Here is a 19,759-nt window from a genome sequence, read left to right on the forward strand (position 1 = left end):
ACAAGATTTTCCAGAACAATCTGTAGCATGCCTGGAGGTAGGGTGGTTAGGATTCAGGTAGTCCCAAGATATTCTGTCCTGGCTGGTAACCCTGTAACTTTTTAACTACAGTACTAACCATCAGCAATGCTTTGTCATTGTGGATTTAAGAATCTCTTGTCCAAACATCTTAGTTTAGTATACAAAACTTTTTATCTCCAAGCCTCAAACTATTTTTGCTTTGCTTTATTTTAAGCCATCATGAATTATTTACATGACATAATGCTAACAGATCATTCTGCTTCACCAATTGTTTCAATCCAATTAGTCCTTTCATACACTTTTAGCAGGATGAAAAAATCTTTTCTCATCAATACAAAGTTTTGTATTTCCTTTTGATTAATAGTCCAGGATAAACAAGTGTCAGTTTTCTCAGCTTCTGTTTACAAACCCTTTTCACAGGTATCTATAAGCATACAAACTCGCCTAAAGAAAATGAAATTGAACATCTTTTCATGGTATATGAAAAATGAATGATTTTTTAAAAGATTTATTTATTTTTATACAAGAGCTGGGGTACAGGCCAGAGGTGTGGCAGAATGAGAGGATTCACCAGAGACAGAGCAAGGAGCAGAACAGGCAGACAGCAGAAATACACTGCTGAGGGGAGCAGCTGGCAAGACAGGAGAGGTCTGCCGCCCGATGTGGGATTCTCCTCGGCCGGCTGGCATCAAACCTGCACTGCCCACTGCCACCGGGGAGGCCGGAACAATAAATTATTTCAAGTGAAAAATGTTTCATTGTACACCAACATGTTTAAAAAGTGTATTATCGTTTTAATATACCTTTAAATATGAATATTAAGACAAACTTCACTTTTCACATTCATTTAGTAATGTTTAATTTCTTTTAAAGTAAATGTGTCTTAAATAAATAAATAAATGTGTCAGGAGCAGCAAAATTTGTTAAAAATGCATTTTAAAATGGCATTATGTTTATCTTGAAGACTGAATGTATACGAAAGTATAAACTGTTATAGGATCATCATAGATAAAACACTTTTATGACATGTTTGTAACATGAAATTGTGTTTAAGCATCAGTGAGCTATTTTGAGTTTATAGATTTTTTCATTCTAAATGATGAAATAAGAATTTAGCTTGTCACTTGTATTATCTCCAAATAACTTATTGCAGATGTGAGTCTGCAATATGATTTTCACTATAAGTACTCCATTTAACATCATTTTTCAGATTGTTTAGAGTAATTCTGAGGTCATAGTTAACATTTATATCAGGTGCAAATAATGGAACCATGGCTGATCAAAAGCAAATACACTTACTACAAAGATCTTTTTATACTCCTGTGATTTTGGTATTGCAACATCAAAATTCCTCATGCTTCTTGACCCAAATTCACATTTTAAAGTGCTTAGAATAAAAACAATTTTAACTGTTGAACTGTTAAAGCTACCTTTCCTTGCTACTACTGCTGTGCCATTGTATATCTATTTCCATACTACATTATAAGCATGCTTCTCTCATCCTTGCCAGCTTCAGCCTGGTCACTGGACATGAAATCAGGGCTTGCAATTGCGATTATTTTCATTTTAAATAGAAGATGTTAAATACTTAGTGATTTTTAAAAAAGGAAAATAGGAACAAATACCATTTCTGACTATACAATGTGAGCCCCAAATGCCCTTCTAGACAATAGCTAGAAAATGCTGAATATGAATAGATACAATCCTGCCCTGAAAGAGCTCCCAGCCTGCTAGGGAAATAAATAAACAAGTTCACAAGGTGGTACAGGAATCAGCAACTGACCATGATAAACACAAATTATGATGGAGCAGAGGACAGGCATCATTCCTGGGAAAAATATTTTAATGTACACCAAAATGTACACTGGGAGTGAACAATTAGGAATGTCTGGGATGACTTGCCAAGAAACTGATGGAAAGTGACCCTTCCCTGGTGTCTACCCAGGACCTGAGGTAGCTATCATTCCTTGGTCCCGCAGCATCCTGTCACAACTGATAGTGCCTGACCTTACTGGTTTCCTTGTTCTGTTCATCTTTCTCCACAAACTTGTAAGCTAGAAACTGTATTGTCTCTACAGTGCCTGCCTGGTATAGCTGATACTTAAGAACCATCTGATAAATAAGTATGTGGAAGATTTTAGGCTGATGATCTAAAAGGAGTTCATGTTTAAAGACAGTATTTTATGTAAATACCATGATATAAAGGTAAGTACTAGTTATGTTTGAAATACCAAGTATTAGAAGCAATGAGCAGGATCAAGAACCATGGGAAATGCAGGGACAAATGAACTTAACAGTTTATTTTTTTCCATTTGGTTGAAATTTAATGTCAAATCAAGAAAAAATGAATAGAATATTAATTACTGTAACACTGTCAAAAAAAAACATCTTTACTATGTTTTTAAAATCTAGCACCTTGTGAACTTACAGTTTAAGCTGGAGATTTCAGAATCCTCACCTATATCTGAACCAGAATAACATGTTTCATTTGTTTATTTTGGAATTCCACAAAATAGTCCCTTGCATCAATAATGAAAAAAAAGAAAAAGAAAAACCTTGATCAAGGTAGTAGGGAAGTTAAGTTCTCTCAAAATATTTATACATTTTCCTCCTCCATCTTAAGATAGGAAGGTAATTTCAATGGAGGGAATTGAGAATTTATATTTTTAGATATATTCCAGTACCCTCTTGTATTTTTTTTAACTTTATAAAGAGAACTGTCTTACTAATGGAACCTGTTATCACAAATGGCAGATATGAATGATAAATACGATATTCAGAAAAATATTAGAAATTCAAATTTATTTTACATTTACTAATCATTTATATATTTTAAGGACAAAATTCATTAAATAAAAAAATATTTCCTGAAATAGGTTTATTCAAAGCACATGTTAAAATGTTTCTTTAATAAATGCTGAAAGAGTCTTCAGATCTCATCTATTGTTTGGGGAGAAAATAGCATTTTTAAGGCCTGGTGTTCTACTCACATTCATTGTGAACCACTGTGGGTGTGGCAAGAGGAGATTGTATTACCTGCTTCCAGAATTACTCCAGAAAGGAAGAATGGACCGATGCATCACAGATTGTCCTGATTTGGCCAGAGCACAGCCTGCCAGAAGTTATTGAGTCTTTTTTTTAACATTTATTTATGCATACAAGAACTGGGGTGTAGGCCACAGGTGCAGAGGAGGTAAGAGGATTCACCAGAGACAGAGTGGGATCAGAACAGGCAGATCTACTAAATACAGTGCTGAGGGGAGCAGCGGGCGAGGCAGGAGAGGTCTGCTGTGACATGTGGGTAGCTCCCTGGCCAGCTGGGGTTTGAACTCATGCTGCAGTGCCTGGCAATAGCTTGATAGTGCTGTCTTTAACACCTGTGCCACCAGGGAAGCCCCCCCAGTTACTGAGACTTTACTGGAAAGGTTGGAAGAAAATATCCTAATCATCCCTGAAAAGGTGTTAATTCAAAGTTTGTACCAACCCAAGAGCCAGATAGGGAGACTTGAGACCTGAGAGGCCACTTCACAGAGAATAGGCAAGTCACCATGGATTGATACCTCTTCTAGGATTTCAGCTGTAGAGACTTGAATCACCTCCATAGTAGAAGTGGTTTGAAGAGGAGAAAAGAGGAGCTCCAAAGTCAATCCAGCTAAACGAAAATCTGAAGCTCTCGGAAAAGTTTGGTTTTCTAATTGTCCAGGCTGCTGGTGCCTGGTTTGTATTCTTTTCCATTTAAACCGTGCTCTATTGCTAAGCTGCAGAATGCCTTCTAGCCAACTACTGCTATAACACGGGAAATCCTTGGGAAGGATATCCAGAAGTTCTCTGAATCTGAAGTACCCAGTGGGGAGGCTGCCTCTGGTGAAGTAGCAGTGAAGTCTTTGGCCCACTCAATTTTAATTCCTGATTCCAAATCAGAGGCTGATAGTGACCATGGACTCTCCACCTCCTGACTACTCCCCAGGGTGAGGAGACAGAGCTGTCATCCTTGTTTGAGTTTTCTGAATAGATGATACAATGTTCTGTTTTCCAATGACATGGAATGCTTAGGAGATGAACGCGAGGCAAGTAGATGGGATTTGGAAGCCAGTTCTTACACACTCTAGCATGAGTCACATTTCTTCTTTTTTGTTGTTTTCCTCAGTATAATCTGGCTGGAAACTTGGAAGGCGGGGTATTCCAGACCACTAGCCTGTCTCAAGGCACTCAGTCCCAGTGTAGCTATTGCCACTATAGCCCTGCAGTTCTAGGTTGACCTTCTGCCTCCGGTTGTGGGACACCTGGGCTAAAGTGTCCAGAATATAGGAGCCCAGAAGCCCCTGGGCCTCAATCTCCCCCTAGCCCAGCTGTCTGCATAGTATCACCGAGCAGAAGTGACACCTAGCTCCTCATAGATTTCATCTTAGTTTTTCCTCACTAGTGTTTTTTAGCACTTTTATAGTAGGTGATAAATAGCCATGTACAGGTGTTGACATTAATAAAAATGTTTGTTCTTCTCTAAATCACTTCATATTTGCTACTATCCAGAAAAAAGTAATGCATATCCTCTCTAAAATTACAGCAAACTCTCTTCAGTAGCCTATATTTAATAATAGTTATCCCAAGATGTTACATCAAAACCATTACCTAATTCTTTATTGCATATTATATTTTAAAAATCCCATTTTCAAAATAAGATAATTTAAAAGTTGTAAGTTCCCATTTGCAATGAGTCCTATGAGATTTTGTAGGGAAAAAATGAGTCAAAAGACAAGCTAGGTGCAATATTCTTTATTATAAGTAATCATAAGTGTGCATTTGTAGGGTAATTGAAGCCTGTATTATAATCAAAAGCATTATTTAAATAGAAAATTTCTTTTTTTTGTTTGTTTTACATTAATTTCAACTTAATATATGCCAGGAACATCTTTTCTTGTTATACACTTCAGCTTTTAAATCATAACAGGGGAAGATAAAATTTGGAATGCATATTATATTTTGCTTTACTTATTGGACATATATACCAAATATCTGGGACACATTCAGAATTAAAGTCCTGCAAACAATATTTACAAAATGGTTTGCTGTTATTGGGTATTCAGTTCCTTAGAAGATGATGAGAGGGAGATGTTCATGATGTTAAATGCTAGTTTGATGCACAATTTTTCCTGATGTATAGTGATGTAAAAAAAACCAGTTAATATGTTGATAACATCTTTGTAATTCCAAAGCACTAACAGATATTAAAATATCATCCAACTAAGACTTTTCACATCTCAACTTTATCTTTTTAATAGGAAAAAAACCCAGATTTCAGCAACATGTTAAATGTTCTTATCTTGTAAGCAGGACAAAATATGATTGTTCTATTGCACGGCCCTTGTCCATGGCAACCTTATACATGTTTGGCATTGCTGCTGCACTTAATGGCTTAGCATGTGCATTTTGCTAGCTATCCTATAAAAGAGTGCTATTATTTTTTTTTTTTTTTGGATTGTCTACCTCAAGGAATGAATGCTAAGTGAGTACATTTAGAAATCTGAAGTTAAATACTGCACGACATTTGATGATTCTTGACAGCAAAAATTTTAAAAGGCTGATTAAAATATAAATATATTAAAATGAACAAAGGGTTAACGTCTCAACAATTCTAAATTCTCTGGATTTTAGAATATTAGGAATTCTAAATTCCTAATAAGTGTGAAATACATTGCAAAGTAATAATTCAGGTTCACTGGAATATTTTGTCCTGGTCTCCCAAAGTTACATGAAAATCCAAATATTTAAGTGTCCTTCATATGCAACCAGTTCCTATTAATTAAATTACCAGAGGATGTTTGAACACTTGTGGTGAGATCAAGAAAGCTATATTTGCTCCCTGGAGTCAAAATCACTTGTACTGGCTGCTCTCTGTGGGGTGGTACTTGTATAAGAAAGACTCACTAAAGTAATGCCTTTCTCAAGAAAAAGAGGAGATCAGGAATTCTTGGGGGAAAAGGGAAGCAAGGGGGAAAATAAAACAACTTGGAGATATGGAAGAAAAGTAGCACTTATCCTAGGACATTTTCATCCATTACCTGATGGCTCAGAAGAGAAAGGAAGTAAATTTCAAAATACAGATAATTAAGAAATCAAATGCTTTTTTTAAAATGCTTTTTTTTTCCAACAAGAGAAAGATTGCATGTTTTAAAAGTTCTGAAACATAAAGATGTGTATGCAAACAAATTTACTATTAGACTTTCACCTCCAAAGAGCTGAGACTGTCTCTTGCTTGCATTTGATTCCACAGTACCTAACATTGTACCCGGCTTACAGAGGTGCATAATACATAGTTGATGAACCAATAGACTATGGGGTTTTCTAAACACTAAATGGGCCACCTAGTTTTAATATAAATGCAATATTTATTTTCTAGTGTATATATGAAGTTTCTATTAGATTTAACACTAGTCATTATGAGAGGTGACAGTGGTACTCACTCATATAGATTTTTCACATGATCATTTCTACCTTGAATACAATTTCATGAGAAACAACTACTGTGTGCACTAATGCTAGAAAGAGTTGAGTGTATAAATGAAGAAACCTCTTGGCTTACTGAAGTACCATCTGTTATAAGCATGATTACCTTCTTAAATTAGACATATATTAAGAGGATGTGAAATATTTTCCCAAGCAGTGCAGTGTTTAGAGGGTGGGAATTTATATATATATATATATATATATATATATATATATATATACACATACATATATATATACACACATACACACACACATATGTCACATACATATGCATATATATATATATAGTATGTATATGTGTGTATATTCACATACACACATATATGAAAGTACCTAGAAAAAGAAATTTGGGGAATATTCTTCTTTTTAATCATCTAAGGGTAATAAAAAACAAAACCCAGGTTTAAAATATTTCATATATATATATATATATATATGAAATATTTTAAATCCTATTACTTGGTTCCACTCTTCCCTAGATGTTATAGGGATTATGAAATTATTATCATTTTACTTGGGAAGTCATTTGAGCCCATCAGTGTACCTAGATTTTCTCAAAGACTTCTCCATTGTTTTAATAAGGTGTAAATAGTTAACATTTGCCAACAGGAGAATGTTATCACCTGGAGACTTTTAATGTGGGAATGTGAGAAGGTATAAGTAAACATGTAATGCGTTTGTCCAATCCTCTTATTTTACCTGCTTTATCTCTACACACATGGTCTTAGAGCTCACACTGTGGACACCGAGTCTTTAGGACAGACTGTCACAAGTAAGCAGGAATTGATTTCCTAGGTGGATAGCAGGAACCTCCCTGGGTGATTCTTCGGCAAATTCTGATCTTATCTTGCAATACAACTAAATTCATGCCACTTTTACGCCTATCTTCCCATAGTAGACTTGTTATTCTTTACAGTGGCAGTTTCTGAGGCAACCCGACCTCATTTCACAGTTTCTTTATTTTCCGATCACAGTTTGTTCGTTTAAAATGTACCATTAATATATCAGCAAAATAGTTCAGCTATAGCTATTTTAACTTCAGAAATAAAGTTTATGTGGCTTATCTTATATAATTGATTGTACAAGCTTATTTTTTTTCCTTTTTTTCTTTTTCCTTTTTTTCCTTTTTTTCTTACCAATGGCACTAATAAGTGAAATCATTTTTAATTATATGGTTTTGATTGCTTTGTTTTATCTGTATTTGTTTTAGTGCTGCTAGTACCTGATTTTTCACATAAAGAGCTTTAATATTTTTAATAATGGGCCATACATTTGCCTTATAATGACATGTCTGACAAGCTGCCTTCTATTCCGCTGACATCCTTCAAATACTATTGACAGTTTTTGACTTACATTTGCTTCCTCCACTAAAAAGGCTGCTTCTTATTATAGCACAGGCAGCAAAATTCTGCTTTTCTAACAGCATTGTACTGGCCTCAGGTTAACTAGGAAGCACAAATCAAATGGTAATTAAAAAATAGGAATTATATCTATTATATGTATTTATCCATATTCTGAAAAACTTCAGTTGCAACTCCAAAATCATATAAGCCACTGCCTGCAACAGCATCTATTCTATAGAAATTTAGATTAGAACAAGACTGTTAAGACACTGAAGAAATTGGATTATGCGGAGAGCCCATCTGGGTCAGAACTTTGTCCAACCATTGCAGGGGTCCATGAAGATGAATCTCAATCCAGCAGGGCGTGCTCGTGACATCCTGGCGATGATACTCGGCTCCCCACCCCTGAAAAGCAAGAATGGAGCCAAGAGTGATTGTGCAGAACTTATAGTAAGCCTCTAGAGGCACAAGACAAGCTCAATGGACAGAGCCCAAGCACCACAGCAGCCCCTGAGAGAGGGAATGTGAACTCCTGATCGTATAGGACAACTCTACATCAACCAGGATCAGTCAGAGGATCAGTTCCAGTCAATGCATTTCCTTTGTTCATAAGGAAACACCTGAACCTAGAGATGGCACAGGCCCTGACCTGGTTAGAAATGCTGGCAAATCATTTTCCTCTCAACAAGGGAAGAAATTTGACCTTATGTACACTCTCTTAAATGCTTAAGATAATGTTTTGCACAAAACTTGGTCACTTATTTCAGACTATGACTAGGTCTTAAAGGGAGAACTAGAAGGTTCTCTTGAATATTCAGGGGTTGATTAACAAAACTTGTTTCTCTTTTCTCTGTCTGGTTCAGTTTTGGCTATTTTCTTTTTTATTACCATTTATGAGAGAGAATGAATGATGAATGAATGAACAAATTTGTCTATTTTTCTCTATATGTTATACATCAGTGAAAATGTATTTTAAAATCACAGAGTGATCACAGTCTAGCACGTTAAGTTTTGTTGCTGGGAATAGTGATTCTCTGTGCAGATTTTTTTTTCTTAATTAGATTTTAACACAACCATGCTGCCTGATCATACTTCCCACTTGTGACCATGAGTCTGAAGTGGATCTCTGATGTCATCTAGCACTCACATTATACCCCCAGTTCCTTTGCTCTCCCTTAGTCCCTCAAATGCCCCAAATGACTGTCACCTCTGTTCTTCTTCTCTAAAACGTCAAAGACTTACTCCTCAACCTACTTGCAACAGATGATCTTTTCTGTTTTAATCAGGGAAATGGAGCAATCAAAAGAGAATTTCCACATCACCTGTAGCCACATACTTGGGCTTTCTGCCTCTTACCATAGATTAATTATCTGTATTTCTAAATAAGAGTCTATCCATTTATACATAAGACTCACTTGCTTTCCAAGGACATTATTCCAGCAAATCTCCCCAATCTCTCCAACAATCTGCTTGCTACAGGATCATTCCTCAACATTCAGAGATGCCAAAATATCTTCCATCCTCAAAATACTTCTCTTGGTCCTACTACCCCACCAATTACTGACTAATATGTTCAATCCTCTTTCTAGCAAAAACTCAAAGTTGTCTTTACTGGTTGCCTCAATTCCTGTCCTTCCATTAACTCTTTAAATCCATTATTAATCAGCATTTTGCCTCAGCCTTCAACAAAATTGTTCTTGTCAATATTAAAAAAAAAAAAAAAAGCCTCTCTATTGCTAGAATCAGTGCTCAACTCTCAGTTGTGGTATTACTTGGGCAGTATGTGACTTAGCCATCTCCTTAATGGACTCTCTTCTTTTTTGACTTACAAAGCCCCTTCCTTATTTCATTTCTTTCCTCTTTATTTATTTTATTTAAGATTTATTTTATTTATGCAAGAACCAGGGTACAGGCCAGATGTGCAGGAGGGTGAGAGGATTCACCAGAGACAGAGTGGGGAACAGAACAGGCAGACTGATGAAATACACTGCTGAGGGGAGCAGCAGGCGAGACAGGAGAGGTCTGCCGCGCCAAGTGGGGCCCTTGCCGGCAGGCTGGGATCAAATTGGCACTGCAGAAGGTGCGGACAGCTTCACAATGCTCTGCTCAACCGCCTGCGCCACCAGGGAGGCCCTCTTTTTTTTTTTTTTTAACATTTTAAAAGGGCAGTTTATTAAAAGGAGAAAGAAAAAGAGGCACCTGCATAGTCACATGTGGGCAGGAGAGCTCTCCTTTCTTACCTTTACTACTAAGTCACTGATTGAACTTTCTGTTCTCTTTACTGGTTCTTTCTCTTCCCCCACATCTTTAAATATTAAAGTGTCCCATGGCTCCATTCTAGAACTTCTCCCTTATTTCTCTTTTTAAACTCAAACTGCTAATGTCATCCCAGCTTATGGCACTGAATGCTGTCCTTTTACTGACAATTCCTAAATTTACATGTCCAATCCAGGCATCTGTCTCCAAACTTAGTTCATATATCCAACTGCCTGCTCAGCTGCTCTACTTGGATATGCAGCGGGCATCTCGAGATTGTTCTCTTCAAAGTTAAAATCTTAATCTTATACCCAAACCTAACCCACCTGCATCCTTTCCATCCTGGTTGAGGGCAACTTCATCTAACTCTACTCATTATCTCTTACCCTACCTTGAATGCTTCCCCTTCACACAAATCTCCCAGTGGCAGCCCCATCTTCTCTCATCTGATTACTGCAATACCCTGCTAACAGGTCTCCCTATTTCCAACCTTGCCTGCATAATATCTGTTTTCCACACAGTAGCCTGAGAGATCCCTTGAAAACAAGTCAGATCATGAAAAGTTGCCCCCGACTTCTGAGTCATAGGGTAAGTGGATAGCGTTTAGGGTCAGAAAAGAATAGAAAAAACCTAGGAGGAATAAGAGAGTCTCCAGAGATAAGGGCAACAAATTCCAAAGGGGATTAATCCAGCCCCCACATACCCTCCCACTAGGGGCAACAGGACATTCCTGGACAAGGACGATAAAGAAAAAGGACTCTAACATAAGGCCTGAGATGCAAGATATAATTCTGGGCACAGAAACTTTAAGACTGAGTGAGACCACAGAGAACTAACCAATCCCTGATGGATGGGGCTTTAGAGTAATTAGGGAAAGAAGGTGTATATACCCTGAGGCACAACTCCACTTGAGCTTCCTTGCCCCTCCCTGGCCTGGTTTCTTTGTTTCTGTTCTTTTCTCCTTAATAAAGGTTTTCTGATATCGATTTCTCTAAACAAATTTGCCTCTTTTTGCTTGCTTGCCTGAGAGCAAAGTTCCTGCTGCGGCTTTGTTAGACACCAGCCTATGGTAGTCTAGTGGCTGGGACTCAGCGCTGCCTCTACAGCCTGGGATCCATTCCTGGCTGGGTAACTATACCTGGAAACCTGAAATTAGGGTAACATATACTTGCAATGACTCTTCATCTTTTAAGATCAAAAGCCAAAATCCCTGCAGTGTCTTGGGAAGCTCTGATCTGGTTCTATGTTACTGGTCCCATCTCACCAACCCTCACTCATCATTCTGCAGGTACACTGGCTCCCCTGCTCCTGCAAATTCCCAGGTAGGCTCTTATCCTTCCCTCTGCTTCTGATGCTTTCCCCACAAATATCCTTAGGACTGGGCTCCATTGTCTCCAAATCTTTGCTGAGTGTCACCTTATGAACAGCCTACCCTGCCCACCTTTGTAAACTTGCAACATCCCCCTCTCCCAGTGCTCTAAAACCTTTTAACTGCTCTGTTTTGTCTTTCAAGAACCTCTTTTTTTAGAGGTGCAGTTTATTATCTGTCTTTCCTTACTAAAATATTGGTTTCAGGAGGGCAGAGCTCTCTGTACAATCACTGATGTATCCCAATGCCTACAATGGCACCTGGCCTGGCACTTGTTACTCACTTAAGAAATATTTGTTGACTAAGTCTTAGTAAAGATCAGAGCCAAAGAGACTTTAAAGGTGATCTAGTCCAGCACTCCCAGAAGCAGCTGCCACTGTTCAATCATCTATAATTTCTTTTCATTTTTATCATTTAAAGTTCTAATAACTATGCATGTTCAAAATATTGTATCAATATAAAATTATTAGAGATTTTATATTTTTAGTCATACTAATTTTTTTTCAGTTTTATTGAAATATAATTGGCATAAATATTATACTAGTTTCAAGTGTATAACACAATAACTTGATATATGTATATACTATAAAATGACTATATAGTTAATATCCACTACCTCACTAAGATGAAATATTTTTCTTGTGACAAGAACTTTTAAATTTTTTCAAACTGATCATCTGTAGTATATTTGCTAAGAGTTAATTTAAAAAAAATCTGCAATATGGTACATTTTTTTCTATGAATTGTGTAGCTTCATGAATTTAAGTGTTGCATATTAGAGAGAGGTACATCTAGTTGATCTTAGAAAATTCAGATTTCTATGCAAGCTAATATTACAGTAAAAGAATTACCTCTGAGATATTGATATTTCAGCCTAATATTAAAAACACTGGCCTGGAAAAAGTAACTGTACCTGCAAATGTCTGTTCATTAATGGCAATTTAATGCCCCCTGCTGGCTCCAAAGCATCAGAACATTTGGAAAGATTTCCAGGTATTTAATTATTTTACAATGTAAAATGCTTTTGAAGCTTTCCAGTAAATTTCATAAAACTACTTTGTCACTGTGAAAGAGAAGCAGTCTCAAGAACCCATTCTTTTAGTTGAAAACTATTTTCTCCATTTTTGGTTTTAAAATAATTATTAAAATTATAATTACAACAAAAACATAATTTAAGTATAGGAAAGCAACAATTATTTTTCATTGTAATTTTAAAGGATTAAAAAATTCTATTTTGAAAAACCTAGGACAAGGCATACTGATTCCTTGGGTGGATATCTGAAAATGTGCAAACTATCATATACACCCAGGCAATTTGGTAATTAAGCTGAGATTTTGAAATATCAGGATTATTTGCAAGTGCAAAGATGAAATAGCAAGGATAACACCTTCAGCTTTAATGTGCAAATCCATTTATTTTTCTTGTTGCCAATAAGTAACTTCCTCAGTTCTCCAACCTTCTCATTAACTTTAATGGGATCTGATTTGAAAAATTCAACAAATATTCAAAAACATCCACTACACTTTCTCAAAATTAATAATACCCAAAATAATGTTGCTACCCCAATCTGTTTATGCCTTTATAACAGCACTTAAATTTACAGTACCTTGTATTAGAGCCAGCGCTATCTTGTAGCTTAGTTATAAATATTATCCCCGCTGTTTTCCTGTCTGATTTTTATGAGCAAAGAGAATACCTGACTTGATTTGGGTAAATTTGCCAACATTTATTGAGTGACAATGGCCAGCAATTTGAGCAATGGAAAATCTCTATTGCATTAAATCCTACAAAATTATCACTGTCACTTTAACCTCTGCATTAAAATTACCAGATAACTACTTTAACCTGTTTTTTTCCCAAAAGTGATATGCCAAAGCATTGTCTCATGATCGCTAAACAAGAGTGTTCACCCTCTAGGAAGAGGTGCTTTTCCTGAAAACAAAGAGTTCCTGCAAATTTGTTTTACTTGAACAGGCTGTATGCAGCCATATCAATTGAAAAAGATTTTTGTCTGGGTTTTTTTTTTTTTTTTCATTCTCTGTTTTAGAATTTGAAGGCACACACTCCTTACCTTAACAAAACTCATCCGAATAGTGCACATCTTAGTTAACTCATAAACCACTTCAAATCCATGATGAACTGATTGAGCGAGCAGCTGGGCGAAGAGCTGGTTGTTGAAGATCTTGAGGCTGCAGCCACTGGGGATCTTGCAGACCGTGGCTGGGTGGAAGCCATGCTGGTAGTTGCAGTTTCGGCTCTGCACAAAGATGCTGCTATCACTCACACACTCGGCATAGACCTCTCCTCCAACGTAGTACAAATGCACACCTGAGAGGCAAAGCAGAGAGTCTTCAAACATCAGCACCACACTGACTTTAGGTGTGATACCATTCCCTGTTCACTGACCTCCATAGCCTCATGAGATGAGACAAGTTACTTTAAGGTTAATTTTAATTACCACCAGAGAGTCACAAGATGTGCAACTCAAGTGCAGAATTATTTTAATTACACTGTTTTTTCCATGAGTCCATTCAAAAGTGAACTGCAGGGGCCTCCCTTCCTGGTGGCCTAGCGGTTTAGTCTCAGCGCTACAACCTTGAAGGCCCACCAAAACTGCCTGAGTTTGATCCTCAGCCAGGGAGCTAGCCCACATGGCACAGCAGACAGCTCCTCTCTCGCCTGCTGCTCCCCTCAGCAGTGTATTTCAGTAGATCCACTTGTTCTCTTCCCCACTCAGTCTCTGGTAAATCCTCCCCCACAACCCCTTCTCATACCTCTGGCCTGCACCCCATTTCTTCTATGCAAAAATAAAGAAATTAAATTTTAAAAAAGTGAACTACAACCCATGTAGATAATCACTGCCAAGAACAAATAAGTAGACTCCCATGTATTCTTCACTGTCTCAATCTCACATTATTCACTCCAAAAATAAAGTCTCATAATATTCAATGTAAAATACACAATGCAGAAAACATCAAATGGTCCTTCAGTTACACATATAAATAAAAATATAAAAATTGAAAACAGATAATATCATGGCTATGTTACATAAGTGTAAACACTAAACCACTTCAGAGAAAACAATAAATGAAGTTTAAATTTTATTCTATCAACAATTAAAAATCTACTTCTAATAAATATTTCAGAGACCTATTTCATTTTAGAGCTTATCACTTAGTATGATAGGTCATAGAAATAATGCCTATTTTTTAACCTATGAATAGTGAACTTCTTGCCACATTTTAGGATGTAAGACTCAAAATCAAAATACAGTTAATGCTACTATATCTCACACTCTTAGACTTAAAAGACAAAAGAGCATCCTGAAAACACTGCTGCCCAGTCATTTTCATTCCCAGTTAAATTTTCCCTCATTCTTTCCCTCCAATTGTTTGGGTCTGAAATTCAACTTAAATTCACAGCAAGGGACTGGGGCTAGATAAAATAAAGAAGTTCTAATCTGGTTACGGGAATCTAATTAAGCACCAGAACAGTTTTTCTCCAGCACTAGCTGCCAACATGATAGTAAATAAATCACGATGTAGTCATAAGGCATCTATAGAATGAACCAGGATATGCTTACAGTACTGCATTTTGAATCCCATCAAAATGAAAATACAAAAATTTTAAAGAGAACTTACTGACCCTCCATGGTTTCTCAGACTTTCCACTCAGGAGACAGTTTTGAGACAGCTGTTCTGAGCATCTCTATAAGGTTCTGAGTAGCATCCGTGGCAGCTCTGATTATACGTGACTACCTCCCACCCTATTTATTGCTTCCTCTAGCCATCTCCTTTCTTTTAATCAATGTCAAAAAATGTTTTTTCATTTTTCATACCTTCCAACTACATAGGAATCTGATCCAGAGTCACAAAGGGAAAGTGCCGCTGTTGACACACAGGTCAAGACTCAACCGCCTCTCACTGTTAGTACCAGACTGTCTCCTGTCCTCTCCCATTTCCTTCTAACCTTCATTATTCTGTCTCCTTGAGCAGACTTAGTCCTGATACCCATGACCAGGCCTCGACAAGAGACCCAGGATTGCCCTGATCCGGTGGGACATGGCTACGTGGCTGCACTGACACATTCAGGCAGGGACAAATCCAAGCAGACTTCCCTTAGCAACCCTTGCAAACTCCCAGGGGAAGGTTTGCCTCTGGTGAGGCTGTGCCTCTGGGGAGAACAAGTGAGGAAAAGCCAGAGAAAAAAAGCTGAAAAGTGTTTAGCAGCTGTTTAAATAGAATGACCTTCAAATATGTAATCTTCACAGAAACTATGAAATATATAGAAGAGATAAGATTTTTGTTATCTGACCCTGGTCTTTACTGAGGGGATGAATTTCAATTGCGTTAGTCTTAGCCACAACCACACTGCAGTTGGCATAATAACAAGGCAGAGAAGAGCCTGGTCAGGCAAGTAGGTAGTGGTTTAGCATTTTGAGCAAAAAGAGGGCTCAGAGCCAATGAGATGAACACATGTAGACCTGAGTCACCAGGACAATGATGAAAAACCCCAATGTGAAGGAGTCTGGGTTTGGCCTGGAGACAGCTGCATCTAAAGAAGGGTCAAGTAGCAAATGATTTTATTTGCCTGCATTTGATAAGCCTTAACAGTGGCTTTAAATCGCATAGACTGAAGATCACCATAAAGAAGAGGAGCAATAAGGATAAATGCCCACAGAAAGTGCTACCTGAGATGACAAAGAACCCAAAGACAATGTGGTCCTCAAGCAAGTTCCACCCACACCTTGGACCACATTTCTTCTTAAGTTGTGTTTTTTCTCTTTTCATTTGTGTGCGACAGTATCCACCTTAATAAGATCAGGGAATGGTGTACTGTGATTAACTAGGACCAGAGACTTGGATTAGGTTTGGCTTTGCTGAGTCAGACTGCAATTCCTCTTTTATAGTTTTGAATGACAAACAAATGACGGAGGAAAGACTGGGAGGATGGCCAGTTAAAAAGATGTGTGTGTGTGTGGGGGGGGGGGGAATGTAAAGGCTCTCAAGGAAGTCAGTGTCCCAAAGCAGAAGGAATGTGCATGGTTTTCCTCATGACTAGGAGGGAAAAATGGTGTGCAGAAAGTAGGTCATTACCCTACTACTCTGCACAACCCTCTGATGCCTGTCCACTCTCTGCAGAATAAAAACTAAAGCTACTCACACAAACACAACCCCTTCCCTTGAGTTTGTAACTGATCATCTTGCCTCTGATATTCTCTTTTCTGCACAACTATTTTTAAAGTCTGGCTGACTATCAGGATCATCTGAAACATTTAAATAGCACCTACTTCTAAGTATAATAATGGCAAAAATTCCTTATATAGCTAGATATATATTCAAATATATTGGAGAAAGGAAATGAAATATCATGAAAGGATAGAGAAAAAGAATGATAAAGAATCTGAATCATTGAAGTGGATATGGTAAATATGAAGATTCATTTCATGACTCTACTTTTGTGTATACTCGAAATTTTCCAAAATAAAAAAAAATTGAATGTAGATTTTTAAAAATGTAAGACTATAAAAGCATAGATTTCAGATCCACACCAGGGCTTAGGTTCAGAGGACAAAGTCTTTGCAGCTGCGACTGCATAACTCCAGGGCATGCTCAGTCTTCCAAGAGTTGTGTAGTAATTGTAGGAATTCTCCAGCAGATGGCAGCAACTTCTCTTGAGAAAGGGACACACAAATCCGCCTCTGGACTGGTAGTCAGTCAGGTTGGTCCCATAAAACTACTAAGACTTTAATTCTCTGAGGACAGTATAATGAACAAAGCCGATCTAGACCAGCTGAGCTACACTGCGTGCCCCACCTCTGCCACTGACATACTCAGTTTGGCAGGGCTGGGCCCACCATGGAGCTTCTCTCCCTGCTGCTGCAGTGATCCCATCTCATCTTCCTTGCCTGCACAAGAAGGCCCACCAGAGAAAATAGAGAAGATACAGAAATACAAAAACAAAACAAAACCAGCCACAAATCCACAGCCCAGAAATAATCAAAGGTAACATTTGCTATGCTTTTTTTTCAACTTTTCTTTTTGAACAAAACTGGGGTCATATACTACAGGATGTTTTATAACTCTTTTCATTTATTACTATCATGTGAATATTTTCTCATGATATTAAGTATTCTGCAACATCAAGTTTAATGACTTCAATAGTGACATTCTATATTCAAAATTTTCTCAGATTCATATTTTTAAAGTAAATCACTGTAAAATTTCTGTACTTATCAGTAATGGGCATTATATTTCAACATCTCAGAGTTGATTGTGACATATCACTGTGGGCGCATATGATAAGTATTTTCCTTCTACATCAAAGGATTCATTCTTCAAACAATGCACTAAGAGGAGGACCAAGACAAAGGGTGATGTCCTCCAGCAGAGGAGGTCAACTGGGCCCCAGAGACAGAACCATGGGTGCAAATTCCTGATTCCATATTTCAGTGGTAGCCTCTGGCATGCTAGTTCTAACTTGCTAGCGGCTATTTGAAGCACATTGCTAAATGACATCAAAGCAATAGGTTCAATTCCCTTTCATTCAGTTTAGTTTTGCAAGGTTACAGATAAGAGATTCATAGTAGCCCCACCACCTCACAGTGGGCCCCTTTAGATGGAAAACATGGAGGAATCAGCAGAAGCCATCGCTATTAGAAAAGACACAACTCAAAGTGCATGCACGCTGACAAGGTGGAGGCATTAACTTTCTTTAGGGCCAGCCAGCTTAGCTAACTTCAGGGGCAGGGAACACACACCAGATGTGGCCTAAAGCTAACTGAAAATTGCTGAGGAGTAAGGAAATGGCTAACCATTAAATAAAATAAAAAGAAAATTTTTGGTAGATACCTTTTACCCTTTCTCTCTACAATTTAATCTCAATGTTTCAGCCAGGGGATCCTTTTTGCAGTGAAAACTCAGATCTCTAAATTTAAAAATTCTTCAACTTAAATCTATCTTCCCATTGCATATAGTCAAAGCTGAAGCAATCTAATTGGCCTTCAGGCCCTGTGACCTGGCCCTGTTGCCTCTTCTTCTAAGACTTCCTCACACCCTCATTCTCTCTGTTCTACTCATCCTGGCTTCCTGCTGTTCCTCACACTGCCAGGCAGGCTCAGGGCCTGTGCTTGCAACTCTTTCCCCTTAGATATCCACATAGTCAATTTCCTCTTCAGTTCTCTATTCAAATGTCACCTTCTTAAGGAGGCCTTCTCTGGCTGTTCTAAAGTGTAGCCAGAGACTTGGTTCCCCTCCTTTGTTTTGCCTTAGACACTTGGCATTTGACATTTTATATGTTATTTCCTGTCTGTCTTTCCTTATTGGCATACATGTCCTTACTGCCATCCGTGAAGGCAGGAAGTTTCTTTGGCTTTTTTGGTTTGGGTTTGGTTTGGTTTAGTTTGTTGATTTGTTTCCCATTGCTGCTTCCCAGGTGGCAGAACAGTTGGGCTAAGTGTAGAAATAATTGCGAAATGAACATATATTTCTGAAATCTGTGTCTCTACAAATTGACTCCAGAGAGCTCAAGTTAACTTACTCACTAATCTAGCAGGGCATTTTGCTACAAATTTATTCAGGCTGGTGCTCTAGGAAGTCATGCTGGTCAGAACCAAATAATGCAGGGAGCACCTGAAACAGGCCCCAGACTTCATAGGAAACTGAGAGCTCTTGCTTTAAAAATATTCCAAGCCAACATTTTTTTTCTGCCATGCTTTATGGCATGGTTTATACTTCTCTAAAAAAAAATTTTTTTTTTCACATGAAATCAATGCCAAGGCAGTTCTCTGAAAAAAACTGAGATAATGCCTTTGGTACCATGTGAGGGTGGAGTGCCCTTCCATGCAGGTGAGCATTCATTTAGGTTTTATGGTTTTTGTCACAGGTCATCGGTCTTAACTCTTGCTCCTATGGTTTCTTAGACCTATAGATTAGCTTTCAGTGAATGACAAAACAAACAAACAGAAACAACCAATTTGCCTTGTCTGCATCAGCAGCCCTTGAACAAGCTACTTGCAGAAAGCTTCCCTGAAGATATCCTATAATCTTTAATATTTTAATTCTATTTTCAGATCAAGTGGTATCAGTAAGAATCTAATACACAGACCAATCTGCAGAGCCCCTCAATAAACAGCTCCACAACACTGTGTTTTAATGTTCTGCTTTAAGGTTTCATTTGCAGATTCTTATAAAAATCATCTGAAAGTAGAACCATACCTGAGAAATTTTTTTTTTTTTTTAAAGAAATTTGTTAAGAATTCAG

The 19,759-nt window shown here is 37.6% G+C and overlaps 1 protein-coding gene across 4 annotated transcripts in view; it reads right to left on the reverse strand.

Annotated features, from left to right (window-relative positions):
• Positions 1–6,983: 6,983 nt before the first annotated feature.
• The window catches only part of SMAD9 (SMAD family member 9), a 58,569-nt gene continuing 45,793 nt past the window's right edge, over positions 6,984–19,759 (reverse strand). For all 4 annotated transcript variants that reach the window (XM_037527190.2, XM_037527189.2, XM_037527191.2 and 1 more), the window contains 2 exons: positions 13,569–13,825; positions 6,984–8,276 (listed from right to left, as the gene is read on the reverse strand). In XM_037527190.2, coding sequence (XP_037383087.1) covers positions 8,133–8,276; positions 13,569–13,825 — 401 coding nt within the window. In that variant the 3' untranslated portion in view covers positions 6,984–8,132. The remainder of the gene's footprint in view (positions 8,277–13,568; positions 13,826–19,759) is intronic.

Source organism: Talpa occidentalis, unplaced genomic scaffold, assembly GCF_014898055.3.
Source record: "Talpa occidentalis isolate TD23 unplaced genomic scaffold, MPIMG_talOcc4v2.1 talOcc4.5, whole genome shotgun sequence".
Classification (NCBI taxonomy): Eukaryota; Metazoa; Chordata; class Mammalia; order Eulipotyphla; family Talpidae; genus Talpa; species Talpa occidentalis.